Source organism: Tauraco erythrolophus, unplaced genomic scaffold (assembly GCF_009769465.1).
Source record: "Tauraco erythrolophus isolate bTauEry1 unplaced genomic scaffold, bTauEry1.pri scaffold_88_arrow_ctg1, whole genome shotgun sequence".
NCBI classification, from domain to species: domain Eukaryota; kingdom Metazoa; phylum Chordata; class Aves; order Musophagiformes; family Musophagidae; genus Tauraco; species Tauraco erythrolophus.
Window position 1 is genome coordinate 30,531 of NW_028238655.1, and position 18,897 is coordinate 49,427.

At 53.6% G+C, this 18,897-nt stretch overlaps 1 protein-coding gene across 1 annotated transcript in view; it reads left to right on the forward strand.

Moving 5' to 3' along the window:
- The window catches only part of LOC104383797 (IgGFc-binding protein-like), a 32,840-nt gene extending 14,384 nt beyond the window's left edge, over nt 1-18,456 (forward strand). Inside the window, 14 exon segments of the mRNA XM_086631070.1 lie at nt 1,324-1,400; nt 2,480-2,780; nt 2,840-3,726; nt 4,771-5,084; nt 5,732-6,062; nt 6,475-7,070; nt 8,722-9,286; nt 10,437-11,029; nt 12,722-13,295; nt 13,991-14,190; nt 15,079-15,459; nt 15,670-15,956; nt 18,117-18,170; nt 18,276-18,456. Of these exon segments, the coding sequence (XP_086487196.1) occupies nt 1,324-1,400; nt 2,480-2,780; nt 2,840-3,726; nt 4,771-5,084; nt 5,732-6,062; nt 6,475-7,070; nt 8,722-9,286; nt 10,437-11,029; nt 12,722-13,295; nt 13,991-14,190; nt 15,079-15,459; nt 15,670-15,956; nt 18,117-18,170; nt 18,276-18,456 (5,341 nt within the window).
- Nucleotides 18,457-18,897: the final 441 nt, after the last annotated feature.

Below are 18,897 nucleotides of genomic sequence, written 5' to 3' on the forward strand. Positions count from 1 at the left end.
GAAGGAGAAAAGGTGGGGAAAGGGAAAAAGTGGAGGAAAGGGAAAAAGGGGGCGGAAATGAAAAAAGGAGGAAAAAAGGGAGGAAAGGGAAAAATCGGGGGGGAAGGAAAAAATGGGGGAAGAAAGGGGGAAAAAGAGGAAAGGGCAAAACGGGGAGAAAAGAGGAAAAGGGAGAAAGGGAAAAGAGGGTGGAATGGAAAAAAGAGGAGAAAAGGAGAAAGTAAGGAGGAAAGGGAAAAAGAGGAGAAAAAGGAAAAAAGAGGAGAAAGGGAAAATGGGAGGAAAGGGGAAAAAAGAGAGGGAAGGGAAAAAAGGGTAGGAAAGGGAAAAAGAGAGAGGAAAGGGGAAAGGGGGGGGAGGAAAGGGAAAAAAGGAAGAAAGGAAAAAGGGGAGAAAAGGGAAAAAAGGCAGGAAAGGGAAAAAGGGGGAGAAAAGGGAAAAAGGGAAAAAAAGGGAGAAAAGGGAAAAAGGGAGGAAAAAGGGAAAAAGGGAGGAAAAGGGAGGAAACAGAAAAAGGGGGAGGAAAGGGGAAAAGGGAGAGGGAAGGGAAAAAATAGGAGGAAAGGGGAAAAGGGGGAAAAGGAAAAAGGGGGGGAAGGGGAAAAAAGGGGATTTAGGGGCAAAAAGAGGGAAAATGGAAAAAAAGGGGTAAATTAAACAAGGGAAATTGAGGAAAAAAGAAAAAATGGGGAAAAGGAGGAAAAAGGAAAAGAGAGAAAATGGAAAAAAGGAAAAGAGAGGAAAAGGTAAAGAGGATAAAAGAGAGAAAAGGGAAAAAAGGGGGGAAATAAAAGGAAAAATAGGGGGAAAAAGGGGGAGGAAGGGGGGGAAGCAAATATGCGCCGAGGAGGGTTTGAATTTTGTGAAAATTCGGGGGGGGGAACCCCAAATGTATCATCCTGGATCTGTTTCCATGGAAATTAGAAGTGAGGGGGGGGGGAAATCTTGGACAGGGGGGAGGGCACGTGCAAACCACCAAAAAAAAGCATTTTGGGGTTCAGGTGCGATAAAATATCAATTTTTTGATGCAAAGTGCAAAAAATAGCCATTTTGGGGGGTGAATATTAGTTAAAATCCCCAATTTTTGGGGTGGAGGTGAGCATGAGGGCAAAATTCAGATTTTTGGGGTGAACACGATAAAAAGTTTATTCTGTGGATGAGCTCAAGGGCAAAATCTCACCGATTTTTGGGGATGTGCGCGAGTCCGAGTGCAAAAAAAATAACTGAATTTTGGGATGTGCGTGAGATTTTGGGGCCGTGGGCAAAAGTGAGTGAAATTTTGAAAAAATCAAGAGAATTTGATCGTTTTCTTACCTTCTGCAGCCAAAACGCCATGGAGGGCATCCCAAGCCGGGGAAAAGCCGCTGCTCCGTCGCGGGTCTGGAGCGTCGTGTTGTGGGGTGAGTTCGGATGAGGGCGGAGAAACGTGTCGTAACCTGAAAAATTCACCCCAAAACCCACTGAATTGCCTCAAAATGAGATTTTTCCAGTCCGCGAGGCCACATTTCGCGCCCTCATCCCGCGCAACGGTCCAGAAGTGACAAAATTCCGTCCCCCCATGACATGGAGAGGGGAATCCAAGGGGCAAAGACTCCACCCAAGACTTGTTTTGGGGGGGATTGGTTGAAAATAGGGAAATTTTCCCCCTGGGTTGCACGGATGTCCACGTTTCCACCCCCGTGGTTTTCTGGCGGTGAAAGGGGACGCCTTAAAAATCCTAATTTCTCCCTTCGAATTCCTCCATCCGGCACAAAACCCACCCAAAAAGCTCTTCCCCACCCCCCCCACCCCCACCCTGGGAATTAATTGGTATTTTTAAAAATTGCTGTTTCTTCCAATCGATCGTCTTCCCACTGGATTTTCCTTCAAAATGATTCCTTCAATTCAGTATTTTTCGAATTGATGGAACTTGTTTCTCCAACTTGATAACCCCTCAAATCCAAAATCCGTCAACCCAAAATCCGTCAACCCAAAATCCATCAACCCAAAATCCATCAAACCAAAATACGTCAAACCAAAATCCATCAAATAAAAATCTGTCAACCCAAAATCCATGGAACCAAAATCCATCAACCCCAAAGCCATCAAATCAAAATCCGTCAAACCAAAATCTGTCAAACCAAAATCCATCAAACCAACATCCATCAAACCAACATCCATCAAACCAACATCCATCAAACCAAAATTCCTCAACGCAAAATCCGTCAACCCAAAATCCGTCAAATCAAGTCCATCAAATCAGAATTCCGTCAAATCAGTCATCCATCAAATCAATAATCAATCGAGTCAACATTAATTCAAGTTGTTATTTCTCAAAATTCACGTCCCACCAAACCACCACTCCTTGGCCACCAAGATCAAACCAGGTGCCACTTTAAGCCCAGCTTGAGTCTTGGTCCCTGTCTGGGGTTGCCAAACGTGACCTCATGGATGATGAAGGCACTGATGGCAAATTCTCCTCTTCCTCGGGCTCTTCTAGGTGTTTTTTCCTTGCTCGGTGTCGCTGCGTCGGCGCCGCATCACCTGGGGGAAGACTTTGTGGTGGCCTTCATGCAGAACGGGCTGCAGCAGACCCTCAACAGCGACTTCAAGCTGCTCATCACGGGTTATTCGCCCTTCACATCCGTCACCATCTCCATGAAGAAGCCGGGCTTGAGGATGACGGTGCAGGCAACCACGGGCCAAACCATCCTGGTGAAGGTCCCGCCCCAAGCCGAGATGGTGGGAAGTAAAACCTTTGACAACACCGTGGTGGTGAAGGCCAACACGCCATCTCCTTGGTGATGGTCAATGAGAAGCCCACCTCGGTTGACTCAACCGTGGTATACCCGGTGCACAGCTGGGGGACGGAGTACCACGTTGTGACACCCAACGTGGGCACTGACCGCTACGGCGAGTTCGTGGTGGCTGCCTGGGATGAGCCCACCACCGTTGACGTGCACCTCAAAGCCACGGTGACCTACCAAGGCCGGTCTTACCCGCGGGGCTCAGTGCTCTCCATCCCACTGGACCCCTTCCAAGCAGCCCAGCTCCAAAGCCCGTCTGATATGTCCGGCACAAGGATCGTGGCGCAGAAACCCGTGGCTGTCTTCACCGGCCACACTTGCTTGGCCAGGTTCGCCCAGTGTGACCATTTGGCTGAGCAGCTCCAGCCCGTTTCCAGTTGGGGCACCACCTTCATCGTGCCGCCGTTGCCTTTCGAGACTCAGTCTGACATCATCTACGTCTCCACCTCCCAGCCGACGCGAGTGGAGTCTCAACACGGGGTCACCAAGACCATCCGGGAGCTACGGCCCAGCCGGTCAACGCTCTACGGCCTCCAAGCCTCCAACACCTTGTACCTCTCCGCCAACGCTGGCATCCAAGTCGTTTTTTTTGCCGACGGCGGTGACAAAGACGCCGTCTCCTACGACCCGTTTTTTATGACCATCCCGGCCGTCTCCAGCTACTGCCACTCCTACAACATCTTCTCCCTGGAGGGTTACGACAATTACGCCCTGCTGGTAGCCAAGACCTCGGACACATCCGGAATTCTGCTCAACAAAACGCCGTTGAGGAACGTGGCGTGGAAGCCGGTGCCGGGAACCGATTATTCCTGGGCGGGGCAGAGTTTGGGACGCCAATTCGCCGTCCACGCGGTGGAGCACAAGACGTCGCCCTTCGGTCTGCTCAGCGTAGGGATCCGCGAGCAGAAGGCCTACGGGTCGGCGGCCGTTTGCGACAGCGGTGAGAGCCCCGGGGCCACCTCCGGCTACCTTCATCCCCACCTTCTTCCATCCCTCCTGCCCCCTCCCAATGCCGCGGTGGCAACGCGAGGCCAAACCCCATGATTTTGGGAGTCCAAATTCATTCCCGCCGAGCCGGGTGTTGGCAACGTTCCCCCTTTCCGTCCCCAAAACTGATCGACGCTGAGCTGGTGTCTAGAAAAATACCTGAAATTGGCGATTTTGAGCTGAGAACTCAGTTTTTCGTCTTGTAGAACAAGGTCTAAGAGGGGGTAATTAATCCAGCGGGGCTTTGGGGGGATTTTAGGACGATTTGTCTTCCATAAATCTGTCATCTATAAATAATCTCTAAATTAATCATTTGTAATTAAACAATGCATGAAAGGAGCTTCCAAAGACCATCCCAGATGTTCAAGTCCAGGCTCAAGGTGGTTAAACCCACCTGGGATGGTTTTTTATCTATAAATAAATCATCTCTAATTAAATAATCAATGAAAGGAGCCTCCAACGACCAACCCAGATGTTCAAGTCCAAGCTCAAGGTGGTTAAACCTACCTAGGATGAATTGTTATCTCTAGATAACCTGGAAATTAATCATCTGTAATTAAATAATCCATGAAAAGAGCCTCCAGTGACCAACCCAGATGTTCAAGTCTATCATCCTGATAGGTCATCATCTAAACCATCAAGTTTAAGATGGTTAAACCCACCTGGGATGTTTTTTTATCTATAAATAAATCATCTGTAATTAAACAATCCATGAAAGGAGCCTCCAAAGACCATCCCAGATGTTCAAGTCCAAGCTCAAGGTGGTTAAACCCACCTGGGATGAAATTTTATCTATAAATAAATAATCTCTAATTAAATAATCCATGAAAGGAGCCTCCAACGTTCAACCCAGATGTTCAAGTCTAAGTTTAAGATGGTTTAAACCTTCTTGAGATAAATCCTGGCTTTCACATAGTGGAGATCTGGAGGTGCTGGTTGACCGTCGACAGTGACGGTGACGCTGTCCGATGCGGACATTTCTTGCCATTTCTTCCAGATCCCTGCCGGCTGGTGCGATGTCGCGCCAAGGAGACGTGCAGGACGGAGAAGGGGGAGGCCGTGTGCGTGCATGACTACATGGGCACCTGTACGGGGTCGCAGTCCCTGCAGTACCACACCTTCGACGGGATGACCGTGGACATCCGGGGTGGCTGCCTCTACACCATCGCCAAGTATTGCGGCAACGATCCCACCCTGGTGCCCTTCGTCGTGGAGGAGAAGAGCGAAGGCAATTTGAAGGACGGGTTGACCGACATCTACGTCTACGGCTACAACATCTCCATCTACAAAGGAGAAGGAGGCAAAATCCAGGTGGGTTGTTTTTTTTATCCAGGCCGTGGCAGCGTTTTGTGCCAAGAGGAAGAGGATAAAACATCATGGTGGGCGAGGTTGAAACTAAAAAATGAGGAGAACCGCCAAAACTGCAGCGTATTGGGAAATTTTGGATGACGGATCGAGGCACGGCCAAGGAGAGGGTGTTTGGTACCTGACTCAAGATGGCCTCTGAGGTGTCTCCAACTAAACTGCCCTCACTTTTTGGTCAGCATGGAGAAAAAGGCAATTTTAAGGGTGCAACTCTACTGCGAGGTTGGTTTCACCCATGAGGTCCACCAGCCATGGAGACCTACCACAATGAAGGGAGTCTAGGTGAGACCTGGAGTCTACGTTAGATGTGGTTTCTCCCAGCCGTGTAGTTCCGTGGTCTCACCAGAAACGAGATTTTCAGCTCCGAAGTTGAAGGAGATGGTTCTCTCACGACACGTTCGGGTTTTGATCTTCTCCCTGTTGCATATCTACAGGACGTGGGGCAAAACCGGCTGTTTTCTGCACGTGATTCCCCCTTCCTGAAAGGAATTTCTCTTTCTGGTTGTATCTCCACGCTTTTTTGGGGGGTGGGAACTCTCAGCAAAACCACCACCCGCTGAGATTTAACCCTTCGTCTTCTTTCCCCTCCCAAGGTCAACAACGAACTCACCGGTCTGCCAGCTACCCTGGAAGGTGGGAAGATTCAGATCTCCCAAAACGACGGTTGGACCATCCTGCAAACGGATTTTGGGCTGCAGGTGACCTATGACGAAGACTGGGCCATCATGGTGGCGGTGCCCAGCAGCTATTTCGGGGCCACCTGTGGGCTCTGCGGCAACTTCAACGAGGACATGGAGGACGAGATGACGCTTCCTGATGGCACTCAGGCTGCCAGCATGGAGGACTGGGCCGAAAGCTGGCGAGATCCCTCCTGCCAGGAGGACTGTGGAAGCCAGGAGACGCTGCAGGACACCGCAGGCTGTGGTGAGCTCATCTTGGGGGGGTCTCCAAGCATTTTTGGGATGAAAGAAGGGGATTCACATGGGGATCTGGCCGTGGGGATCTGAGAGTTGCTGTCCAGCCCACCAAGTTGATGTTTGTTGACGTCAACCTCACCAGCATCTCCAGCATGGGGGAAGGGTTGCGATGCTCTTTTCATGCCAAACCGACCCAAAATCCACTTTATCTGACTTCAGATGTCCATAACACGTGGAATTACGTAGGGGTTTTCTTGAAGGCCACCCCCACGGGGTGTCTCAGGGACTCCAGATCACTTGTAGGCATCAGCTGAGCCAACACCTCCAGCGTAGGAACCTGATGTCCCCCTAAGGAAAGTGCTTAGCTCATCCCTTGTATTTTTTTGACGTCTTCTTCTCCAAAAATCACCCCCCCCCAGCTCAGAGATGCCCCCAAAACAGCCACTTCGAGGCCTGCGGGCCGGCGTGCCCCGCCACCTGCGCCCACCCCGAAGCCCCCGCGTCCTGCAGCCGGCCGTGCGCGGCCAGCTGCCAGTGCAACCAGGGCTTCGTCCTCCACGACGGCACCTGCGTCCCGGCGGAGACCTGTGGTTGTAGCCACGACGGCCGCTCCTACAAGATCCGGGAGGAGTTCTGGGAGGACGGGAGCTGCCAGAGCCGGTGCCGATGCGAGGCCGGGGGGAAGGTGGCGTGCAAGAAGGGCGGGTGCAAAGCCCACGAGAAGTGCGTGGCGGTCGGCGGCGTCGCCAGCTGCCAGGCGAAGAAGTCCTTCACCTGCATCGGGACGGGCGATCCTCACTACACCACCTTCGACGGGCTGCGGTACGACTTCCAAGGGACGTGCATCTACCAGTTCGCCGCCCTCTGCACCCAAGACCCCCAACTGGTCCCCTTCGTCGTCAAGGTGGAGAACAACAACCGGGGCAGCAAAGCCGTGTCCTTCACCAAAACCGTCACCTTGGAGGTCTACGGCAACGTCATCAGCATGAGCCAGGAGCACCCGCGCAAGGTCAAGGTAGGTGTCCGTCCAGGACCTCGTGCAACCCGCACCTAAACTCCTGATTTGCTCCATTTTTCCCCCAAATCGTCCCCGTTTTCGCCTCCCGCACACCTCAGAAATTCAATTTCAGAACGTGAATTTCAAAAACAGTCCAGAAATTCGATTTCAGAACTTGAATTTCCAAAATGATTTGGAAATTCAATTTCAGAACCTGAATTTCAAAAACAATTCAGAAATTCGAGTTCAGAACTTGAATTTCCAAAACGATTTGGAAATTCGATTTCAGAACTTGAATTTCAAAAACAATTCAGAAATTCGAGTTCAGAACTCGAATTTAAAAAACGATTCGGAAATTCGATTTCAGAAATCGGAAGCGGCGATTTCTCTCTGCCATCTCCACAGGGAGCCCTGCGGAGCGGCTGGTTTAGATTTAAACACCTTATTTTTAAGTATTTAAAGAGATTTATATTAAAAAAAAAAAAAAAGAAGGGACTTACAACTTGTTTACGACGCAAAACTACGCGAGTGAAAAATATTTGTGACTAAGAGCAAAAATCCTTCCACTTTTACAAGCGTCCACCTCGCTTGACGTCTTCGGTTTCCTTTTTTCTTATTTTTTTTGGCTCCCATGTGGCTTTCTGAGTTTATATTTTCTCCCCGACAGCTGCAAACTGACTCAATTAATTTGGGAAAGGTTCAATTCCCGCCCCGTTGTAGCCAAAACTTTGCACAAAAAGGGTCAGCTACGACTTTTAATTTATTTTCCGCTCGGAACAATAATATTTTCCGCTTGATATAGAACCTCTCGGCCTGGAAACGCCCCTCGCACGAAAGGCTTTTTGTGCAGAAACACCCAAATCTTGAGCAATTCGTATTTGTCTGGAAATCCTCGCTGGATTTCACAAAATCCCCCAAATCTTGAGTGATTCGCATTTGCCCAGAAATCCCCGTGCAAAAGGGTTTGCAAAAAAAAGCCCAAATTTCAAGGGATTTGCAGTGGTTTTGCAGAAACACCCAAATCTGGAGCAATTTGTGTTTTGGCCAGAAATTCTCCCTGTGCAACATGTTTACCAAAAGTGCCCCAAATTTGACTGATTTGAATTTGCCCAGAAATCCGCCCCCGTGCAAAGAGTTTTGCGAAAATGCCCAAATTTCAAGAGATTTGCAGTGGTTTTGCAGAAAGACCCAAATCTTGAGTAACTTGACTTCGTCCAGAAATTCTCCGCATGCAAAAAGGTTTACCAAAAATGCCCCAAATTTGACTGATTTGAATTTGCCCAGAAATTTTCCCTAGGCAAAGGCTTTTTGCAAAAATGTCCAAATGTCAAGGGATTTCCAGTGGTTTTGCAGAAACACCCAAATCTGGAGTAATTTGTGTTTTGGCCAGAAATTCTCCCCATGCAAAGTGTTTACCAAAAACATCCCAAACTTCATTGATTTGAATTTGCCCGGAAATCTTCCCCGCGCAGAAAGTTTTGCAAAAACGCCCAAATTTCAAGGGGTTTGCAGTGGTTTTGCAGAAAGACCCAAATCTTGAGCAATTTGTGTTTTGCCTGGAAATCCTCCCCGTGCGAAACCTTTTGGCCAAAACACCCAGATCTCGAGCGTTCCGCGTGAGCCGTTTGCCACCCGGTGCCACCACCGCCCCTCCCAACCCTTCCCCCAGGTCAACGGTGCCTTCGTGGAGCTCCCGTTCTCCCAGAAGGACCAGTTTGAGCTCTACCACAGCGGCGTCCATGGTTTCGTCCGCACCGCCTTCGGCATGCGGGTGAGCTTCGACTGGTACAGCTACGCCCGCGTCATCCTCCCCGACGCCTACGCCGGCGCCGTCTGCGGCCTCTGCGGCAACGCCAACGGCGACGCCGGCGACGACTTCATCACCCGCGACGGCCAACGGGCCGCGGATGAAATCCAACTGGCCGACAGCTGGAAGGTGGGAGACGTCCCCGGCTGCTCGGCCGGTTGCGTGGGGGATTGCCCGGCGTGCAACGAGGAGCAGAAACAACCCTACCGCGGCGACGCCTACTGCGGGGTGATCGCCAGAGCGGAGGGGCCCTTCCGGGCTTGCCACGGCGTCGTCAACCCCGCGCCCTTCCTGGAGGACTGCACCTTCGACGCCTGCCACTACAGAGGCCACCGGGACACCTTGTGCAAAGCCATCGCCGCCTACGTGACGGAGTGCCAGAGCCACGGCGTCGGCGTGGAGCCGTGGAGGACGCCGTCCTTCTGCGGTGAGTGAGGTCAGACGGGGATTTCAACCCCCCGCCTCGGCGCTTGGCCGTCGAAACCAGGTTTGGAGCCCAACCGCCCACACTTGGCTTCGCTTCCGGCCAAAACGCTTCCAAAATTGGGTTTATTTGCCCCGTTTCCAACACCTCCTCGCCAACGCAATTGCTTCACCCTCTCCCTCCGCTGCCCCGAGGCCAAACGGTGAGTTTGGACACAAATACGGACGCCGGGAAATTCCCTCCCGCTCGTTTCCAATGTAAAATTCCTTCCTCCTTCATGCGACGGCACAAAATAAATCCCCGTTGCCCTCCGGATTCTTCCTTGAGGCAAGCAGGGGAAACACCAAATCCAACCCCATCGCTCTCCGGAGCGATGTCGATGCTCAACCGCTCACGATTTGCTTCGATTTTCCACCCTGGGCTTCGGGCTGACGAAATAATAGGATTTTGCCACCCCGTTTCCAACCGTTCCTTCCAGAAAAATTATTTTATCCGCTTCCTCCGCGGCCCCGATGAGTTTAGATACAAATAAATTCCCTCCAACGTGTTTCCGAAGAGAAATACGTTCCTCCTTCACGCGCCCGAGCGAAAGGAACTCAACGTTCCTCCGTCGTGCGAGGGAGGGAGACGCAAATTAAATCCCAATGGCTCTCCTCGTATTTTCTTAACATGTGGAAGGGGAATGTAAATTAAATCCCAATCTCCCTCCGTGCGTTTTATTAACGCAAGGAAAGGGAACACAAAATAAATCCCCATTTTTTCCCCTCCGGAGCGACACTGATGCTCGGCCGCCGAAGACTCGGTTGCGTATTCCCCCCAATCCATGCTGGGAATACTCATCCCGCTGCCCTCGAATCCCAGCGGGGCTTCATGTCATAGAATCATAGAATCATAGAATGGTCAGGGCTGGAAGGGACCTTCAAAGGTCATCTAGTCCAACCCCCCTGCAAGGAACAGGGATATCTCCAACTAGATCAGGTTGCTCAGGGCCTCGTCCAACCGGGCCTTGAACATCTCCAGGGATGGAGCATCCACCACCTCTCTGGGCAACGGAGCATCCACCACTTCTCTGGGCAATGGAGCATCCACCACCTCTCTGGGCAACGGAGCATCCACCACTTCTCTTCATATTTCCCTCCTCTGCTTCCCGCAGGCCCCTCCTGCCCCCGCCATTCCCACTACGAGCTCTGCGGCAGCGGCTGCCCGGCCACGTGCCGCGCCGGGAGCGTGCCCGCGGGCTGCGCGTCGGCGCCGTGCGCCGAAGGCTGCTTCTGCGACGCCGGTTTCGTCCTCAGCGGCGACGAGTGCGTGCCGGCGGGCGAGTGCGGCTGCGAGTACCGGGACCGCTACTACAAGAAGGGCGAGGAGTTCTACGCCTCGTGCCGGGAGAGATGCCGCTGCAAAGCCGACGGGGCGGTGGAGTGCGAGGAGGTCTTCTGCAGCGCCCACGAGGAGTGCCGAGTAGAGGATGGGGTGCTGGGGTGCTACCCCGCCGGTTACGGGCGGCTGGTGGTGTCGGGCGACCCGCACTACGTGACGTTCGACGGGCGAGCCTTCGACCTGCCGGGCTCCTGCACCTACGTCCTGGCGCGGCTCTGTAAGCCGGAGCCGCGGTTGGCCAACTTCTCGGTGCTGCTGGAGCACGACGTGGGCGGCCGGGGCAACGTGGCCCTGATGAAGAAGGTGGTCATCTCCATCCACGGCTACACGGTCAGCATGGAGAGGGGACGGCAGTGGGAGGTGACGGTAAGTCGGGAGAGCCCGGCGCCTCGGTGTGCAAAATCCGCGGGGCAGGTTTCCAAAACCCCCGGGTGCAGTCACCTGTGCAAAAATCCCCTGTGCACACGCGCGTGTAGCACCTCCCGGAGCGTGTAAAATCCCCCCAACGGTAAGTCACGACGTCCTAATCCCTCGGCGCACGCGTGTGTGCAAGCCGAATCCCCCGGTGCACGCATACAAACCCCCCCCGACCTAGAAGTTGGGATGTCTCTGTCCCTCGGTGCACGTGCGTGTGCGATATCCCCCGGGGCGTGTGTGCAAGCCAAATCCCCTGGCGCACGCGCGTGTGCAAGCCAAATCCCCTGGTGCACGCATGCAAACCCCCTGACCCAGAAGTTGGGATGTCCCCGTCCCTCGGTGCACATGCGCGTGCGATATCCCCCGGGGCGTGTGTGCAAGCCAGATCCCCTGGCGCACACGTGTGTGCAAGCCAAATCCCCTGGTGCACGCGTGCAAAACCCCCTGACCCAGAAGTTGGGATGTCTCTGTCCCTCGGTGCACGTGCGCGTGCGATATCCCCCGGGGTGTGTGTGCAAGCCAAATCCCCTGGCGCACGCGCGTGTGCAAGCCAAATCCCCCAGTGCACGCATACAAAACCCCCTGACCCAGAAGTTGGGATGTCCCCGTCCCTCGGTGAACGTGCGCGTGCGATATCCCCCGGGGGGTGTGTGCAAGCCAAATCCCCTGGTGCACACGCGTGTGCAAGCCAAATCCCCCGGTGCGCGCATGCAAAACCCCCTGACCCAGAAGTTGGGATGTCTCCGTCCCTCGGTGCACGTGCGCGTGCGATATCCCCCGGGGCGTGTGTGCGAGCCGAATCCCCTGGCGCACACGTGTGTGCGAGCCAAATCCCCTGGTGCACACGCGTGTGCAAGCCAAATCCCCTGGTGCACACGTGTGTGCAAGCCAAATCCCCTGGTGCACGCGTGCAAAACCCCCTGACCCAGAAGTTGGGATGTCCCCGTCCCTCGGTGCACGTGCGCGTGCGATATCCCCCGGGGTGTGTGTGCGAGCCGAATCCCCTGGTGCACACGCGTGTGCAAGCCAAATCCCCTGGCGCACGCATGCAAAACGCCCTGACCCAGAAGTTGGGATGTCCCCATCCCTCGGTGCACGTGCGTGTGCGATATCCCCCGGGGCGTGCGTGCAAGCCAAATCCCCTCGCGCACACGCGTGTGCAAGCCAAATCCCCCAGTGCACGCATACAAAACCGCCTGACCCAGAAGTTGGGATGTCCCCGTCCCTCGGTGAACGTGCGCGTGCGATATCCCCCAGGGGGTGTGTGCAAGCCAAATCCCCTCGCGCACACGCGTGTGCAAGCCAAATCCCCCGGTGCGCGCATGCAAAACCCCCTGACCCAGAAGTTGGGATGTCTCCGTCCCTCGGTGCACGTGCGCGTGCGATATCCCCCGGGGCGTGTGTGCAAGCCGAATCCCCTGGCGCACGCACGTGTGCAAGCCAAATCCCCTGGCGCACACGCGCGTGCAAGCCAAATCCCCTGGCGCACGCATGCAAAACCCCCTGACCCAGAAGTTGGGATGTCCCCGTCCCCCGGCGCACACGCGCGTGCAAAAGTCCCTGCCGCACGAGCGCGTGCGAAACCCGCCGGCGCGCCGTCGCACGCGCGCGTGCAAACCCCGTCCTCCGCGCACGTGGCAGGTGAACGGGGAGCGCTACACGCTGCCGCTGGTGACGGCGAACAAGAAGCTCCGGATCGGCCAAGAAGGGAACAACATCGTCCTCCAGGCGGCCGCCGGCCTCCGGCTCCTCTACAACGTGGCCACCTACCTCCTGGTCACCATCCCCAACGCCTACCGGGGCCGCGTGTGCGGACTGGGCGGCAACTACAACGGCGACCCCGGCGACGACTTCCGGCTGCCCGGTGGGGCGCTGGCACGGAGCACCGAGGAATTCGTCACCTCCTGGAAGGCGCCGATGGAAGACGTGGCGTGCACCGACGGCTGCGCCGGCAACGCCTGCCCCGCGTGCGACGCCACCGACGCCGCTCCCTACGGCGCCGGCGACTCCTGCGGGCTCATCCGGGACCCGGCGGGACCTTTTGGGTCGTGTCACCCACGGGTGAGCCCGGTGGAATATTTCAACCACTGCCTCCACGACGTCTGCGTCGCCGCCGGCGCCCGCGACGTCCTCTGCCACAGCCTCCAAGCCTACTCGGCCGCTTGCCAAGCCGCCGGGGCCGAGATCGGCGGGTGGAGAACGACCACTTTTTGCCGTAAGTGCTCCGAAATTTCCCCGCGCGGCCACACCAACTCCTCTTTCCACCCCTAAAGCCACGTTTTCCCCCAGCAAAACCGGTTTTGTGGTCGCGGCGCTTTTTTTTGGGCATCAACCGGCCGTTGCCGTCCGGGCTAAGACGTACGACCGACCTGCGTGGCATCACGCGAGGCCGCCTTTTGCTCAAACATCCCCCAAAATCAATCAAAGAGGCTGGAAATTATTTGAAAACCTCCCCAAAAAGTCCATTTGGAGGCTTCCAGCACTTATTTCCCACCAAAACCACGCCAGAAGAAGGAAATTTCCAGCTCGCCACCTCCAAAAACGTCAAGATTTGTGTCAAATTTAGAAACAGGAGTGGCTCCACTTCGCCTTGAGGTGATTAATGACACGTCAACGTGTCAACTTGGACGTTAAAATCCAGATTCAATTGGTTTAAGGTCTTTTGGAGCCATCGGAGATGCCCAAGACCATTGGTTAGCCATGGAGATGCCCCATTGGTTAGCCATGGAGATGCCCCATTGGTTAGCCATGGAGATGCCCCATTGAGTTGCCATGGAGATGCCCCATTGAGTTGCCATGGAGATGCCCCATTGAGTTGCCATGGAGATGCCCCATTGGGTTGAGGAAAAAACGGGCATGATTTTTTTGGAGGAAATAATGGTATTTCTCCCTGTTTTTTTTGCCCTCCAGCCCTCTCCTGCCCACCCCACAGCCACTACGAGCTTTGCACCCGTACCTGTGACTTCACCTGTGCCAGCCTCTCCATGCCGGCCCCGTGCAGCTGGACGTGTTTCGAGGGCTGCCAGTGCGACGATGGGTACCTCTTCGACGGAGAAGCCTGCGTGTCCCTGGAGCAGTGTGGTTGCATGCACCAGGGACGGTATTTCAAGGTGAGGCTGACCATCGAGGCTCAGCATTGGTGGTTTTGGTGGAAACAGGGTTGAGGAAGGACGATGGGGTGGGTTGTTCCATCTGGATGATGCAATGGGTTTGAAGATTTGATCTTTGATGAAGTAGGTTGTCCCATCTCATCGATGCAACTGGCTTGGGGACTCAAATCTTCAAAGAGGTGGGTTGTCCCATCTGGCAGAGGCAACTGGTTTGGGGATTTGATCTTTGATGAGTTGAGTTATCCCATCTTGTCAATGCAACTGGTTTGAGGACTCACTCGGTGAGGTGGGTTGTCCCATCTGGATGATGCAACTGGTTTATGGCCTCAACCTTTGATGAGTCAGGTTGTCCCATCTCATCGATGCAACTAGCGTGGGGTGTCAACCTTCAGGGAGGTGGGCTGTCCCATCTAGATGATGCAACAGGTTTGGGGATTTGATCTTTGATGGAGCAGGTTGTCCCATATCGTGGATGCAACTGGTTTGAGGACTCAATCTTCAATGAGGTGGATTGTCCCAACTAGATGATGCAACAGGTTTGGGGTCTCATTCGGTGAGGTGGGTTGTCCCATCGAGATGATGCAACGGATTTGAGGATTCCATCTTTGATGAGGTCGGTTGTCCCACTTAGTCACTGCAACTGGTATGGGGACTCGATCTTTGAGGAGGTGGGTTGCCACTTAAGGCAACGCGTCCAAAATGACGCAATTATTCACATCCTAAAATGCATCTTTTGCTCCACTGACCCAAAGGACAATTAGCTCGTTGGGTTGCACAAACTCCACCGAATCCACCTCACGGTTTTCCCTTTTCTCTCTGGGATCTCGTCCACCCCTTGCATTGGAGATGGTGTCCACGTGGATGAACCTCTGAGCCTTTCCTTTCCAGGCGGGTGAGACCGTCATCTCCAACAACTGCTCCACTAAATGCAACTGCCACCCGTCCCGGGGACTCGTCTGTGAAGACGTGCGGTGTTCCCTGGAGGAGGTCTGCACCACACGGGACGGGGCGCAACGGTGCGTCAAGCGAGAAGGTCGGTGCCGGATCTCCCCGGGGGCCTCCTTGACCACGTTTGACGGCGCCGGTGGAAAGCTCCTCGTCAGCGGCACCTACAAAGTGGCCGCCCTCTGCAACGAGCAGTCACCCAACTGGTTCAAGGTGGTGGTGGAGGTCAGCGAGTGCCGAGACGACGGCGTCCCGGCCGCCGTGGCCATCTTTGTCTTCTTCCGCGAAGCTTTTATCACCGTCAACAACAACATGGAGGTGTGGGTAAGCCGGGGCAGGGCATGGGCAACCCTCGCAGATAAGTGAGATGAGTAATTAAATTAAGACATGGAATTTGGGTGGGATTTATCTCCTCTTCCTTTAGACGCCCCTAAATGTTCAACCCCGATGACATCTTTGTGCTGTACTATTTTTACGGAGTAGCCCGGGATTTTTTTTTTTTAACCTGTTTCTGACATTTTTGCCTGGCTGCAGGTGAACGGGCTTTTCACCCGCCTTCCAGCTGTGGTGTCCAAAGCCATCTCCTTGAGCGCGGTGGCGGGGAACATCACCATCTCCCATACGTCGGGGATGGACGTTCTCTTCAGCCCCAGCGGAGAGGTGACGGTGACCGTAGGTGCTGCCTTGGTCAACCAGCTCTGCGCTCCCTGTGGCAACTTCAATGGTGACCCCAGAGATGACCTGAAGCTGCCTGATGGCCGGGCTGTGAGGAGCATCGCAGAGGTCGTTGATGCCTGGAAAGCCAGGGATTTTGCAGGATGGTGAGTGATCCCAAAAAACCCCCCTGGATCCATGGGTTGATATTTTTTTAAGCCTGGGCAAGCGAGAGGGTAGAGAACAACCTCAACGGGGCATCAACGGGTTGGGCTAGGAGGCATCTGGGAAGGACTTCTCCATCTTCTTTGGTTTCATCCACAGCGACTGACACACAAACCCAAGGAAATTATTCCGGTGAGTGACTTTTCTCCTCCTTTGCTGTCACATCTCACGCTGCAAATGCTCTTTTGGCCCTGTGATTGGCTGAGGCTTAGTTTGTTCAACCCTCTCTAATTAATTACCAAAAATAAATTGGGGGGTTCTGGTGCCTCAGCATGGACGTGTCTGAAGAGTAGACACCCAACGCCTTAACGTCGATGCAGGGCGTCCTACGCAAAATGCGTGCGGACCAAAACCACGACGCCCGGGGAAAATTTCCGTGTAGAAAATAAAATCGAGCCAAGGTCGAGCCGAAAAATAGTTCTTCGGCGTCTCACGGGATGTCTTCTGCTTCGCCGCGCTGCGCGGGTTTGCCCCTGTGAGAAACAGAGAGGAAAAAGGCAAATGTAGAGCCAATTTTGTGGAATACAGCTCGATTTCACGGAATATAGAGCCGTTTCACTCAAAATAGCTCAATTTTGATGAATATAGAGCAATTTTGCCCGATACAGAATGATCTTGCCGCACGCAGGGCAAAATACAGCGCGATTTTGCCGAAAAGAGGGCAACTTTGCTGAAAACAGGGCAACTTGGCCAAACACAGGCCAGTTTGCCCAAACACAGGCCAGTTTGCCCAAGGGCAGAGCAATGGTGCCGAACGTAGGGCGATCCAGCCCAACGTAGGGCCGTCCTGCCAAACATGGAGCGATCCTGTCGCATATCGGCCGGTCTTGCGGAATACACAGCGATTTGGCCAAATAATGAGCAATCTTGCCCAATAGAGAGCCCTTCTGCCAAATAAAGAGCCCTTTTGCCAAATAAAGAGCCATCTTGTCAAATAAAGACCCATCTTGTCAAATAAAGAGCCATTTTGCCCAACAGAGAGCCAATTCGCCCAACAGAGAGCCAATTCGCCCAACAGAGAGCCAATTCGCCCAACAGAGAGCCAATTCGCCCAACAGAGAGCCAATTCACCCAATAAAGAGCCATTTTGCCCAATAAAGAGCCATTTGGCTTAATAGAGAGCCATTTTGCCCAACAGAGGGCCATTTTTCCCAATAGAGAGCCAATTTGCCCAACAGAGAGCCATTCTGTCCAATAAAGAGCCATTTCGCCCAACAGAGAGCCATTTTGCCAAATAAAGAGCCATCTTGCCCAATAAAGAGCCATTTTGCCCAACAGAGAGCCATTTTGCCCAACAGAGAGCCATTTTGCCAAATAAAGAGCCATTTTGCCCAACAGAGGGCCATTTTGCCCAACAGAGGGCCATTCTGCCCAATAAAGAGCCATTTTGCCCAATAAAGAGACATTTTGCTTAATAGAGAGCCGTTTTGCCCAACAGAGGGCCATTTTGCCCAATAGAGAGCCAATTTGCCCAACAGAGAGCCAATTTGCCCAACAGAGAGCCATTCTGTCCAATAAAGAGCCATTTTGCCCAACAGAGAGCCATTTTGCCCAATAGAGAGCCATTTTGCCAAATAAAGAGCCATCTTGCCCAATAAAGAGCCATTCTGCCCAATAAAGAGACATTTTGCTTAATAGAGAGCCATTTTGCCCAACAGAGAGCCAATTTGCCCAACAGAGAGCCATTCTGTCCAATAAAGAGCCATTTTGCCCAACAGAGAGCCATTTTGCCAAATAAAGAGCCATTTTGCCCAATAGAGGGCCATTTTGCCCAACAGAGGGCCATTTTGCCCAACAGAGGGCCATTTTGCCCAACAGAGAGCCATCTTGCCCAACAGAGAGCCATTTTGCCAATAAGGAGCCATGTTGCCCAATAAGGAGCCACTTCGCCCAATAAGGAGCAGTTTTACTGAACCCAGAGCACCCCCAAAGCCACCGCCACGAGGTGACGCAGGTCCCTCCGAGGGCCACCCCATCTCCACCTCCTGCTTGCTCGCCCGCCCACCTCGCCCTCGCTCGCCCGCCGCCACCCCACCGCTTTCCCCGTCGGTTCCTCTTCCGAGCGGGGCCCTGACAGCCGCCCGCGTTCCGTCTCTTCCCAGCCGCGCCTCCAACCTCGTGCGGATGGAAGTGGAAGCTCCCGTCTACCCCATGCAGTAGGAGGAACCACGCGGGGCCCCGACGCCGGAGGACGGCTCCCACGCACGCGCCAGCTCACCCGCTTCTTGTGAATACTCCCGCGGAGGTTTTCCCGCCTCCAGAGGCACCAACCAGCGTTTCCGGTTGAGGTTCTGCAAGCGCAGAAGGAAAACCAGCGCTGAGCTACAGCTGCAGGTCACCAGGCCTCCAAAACCTGCCAAAAAAAATGGGGAAAACGCTTCATCTGGCCTCAAATCGGTGAGAAAAAAGGTGTATTTTGAAGATCTGGTCTACTTCTGGTAGAGCCCAAAGCTGAGATGATCCATCTGCACTGGAGAGGCCTGAAGGAAAGCGAGATAAACACCTCAAGCCAAAATAAATATGAAACGGAGAGGGACAGACCCAAATCCCAGCCATTTTTCCCTAAAAATGCACGACTCCCATTGGCTGTTTTCAGTATAACGCCGCCTGCTGTTGAGTAAATCAATAAACCCTTTTATCGAGGGTTTTTTTTCATGGTTTTGTTGGGTTGGGTTTTTTTTCTTTGTAAATTCTGGGGTTGGGGGGAAAAATGGGGATCGTCCTCTCTGTTTCCACCATGGGTGGGTAAAGACCTCAATGTTCTTCCCGTGGGGAAACATCTCAAGGTGGTTTCCCGCAGAGAAAATGTCTGTGTATTTGCCATGATGAAACAACCCAACGTGTCTTCCCATGGGGAGACAACCCAACCTGTCTTCCACAGTC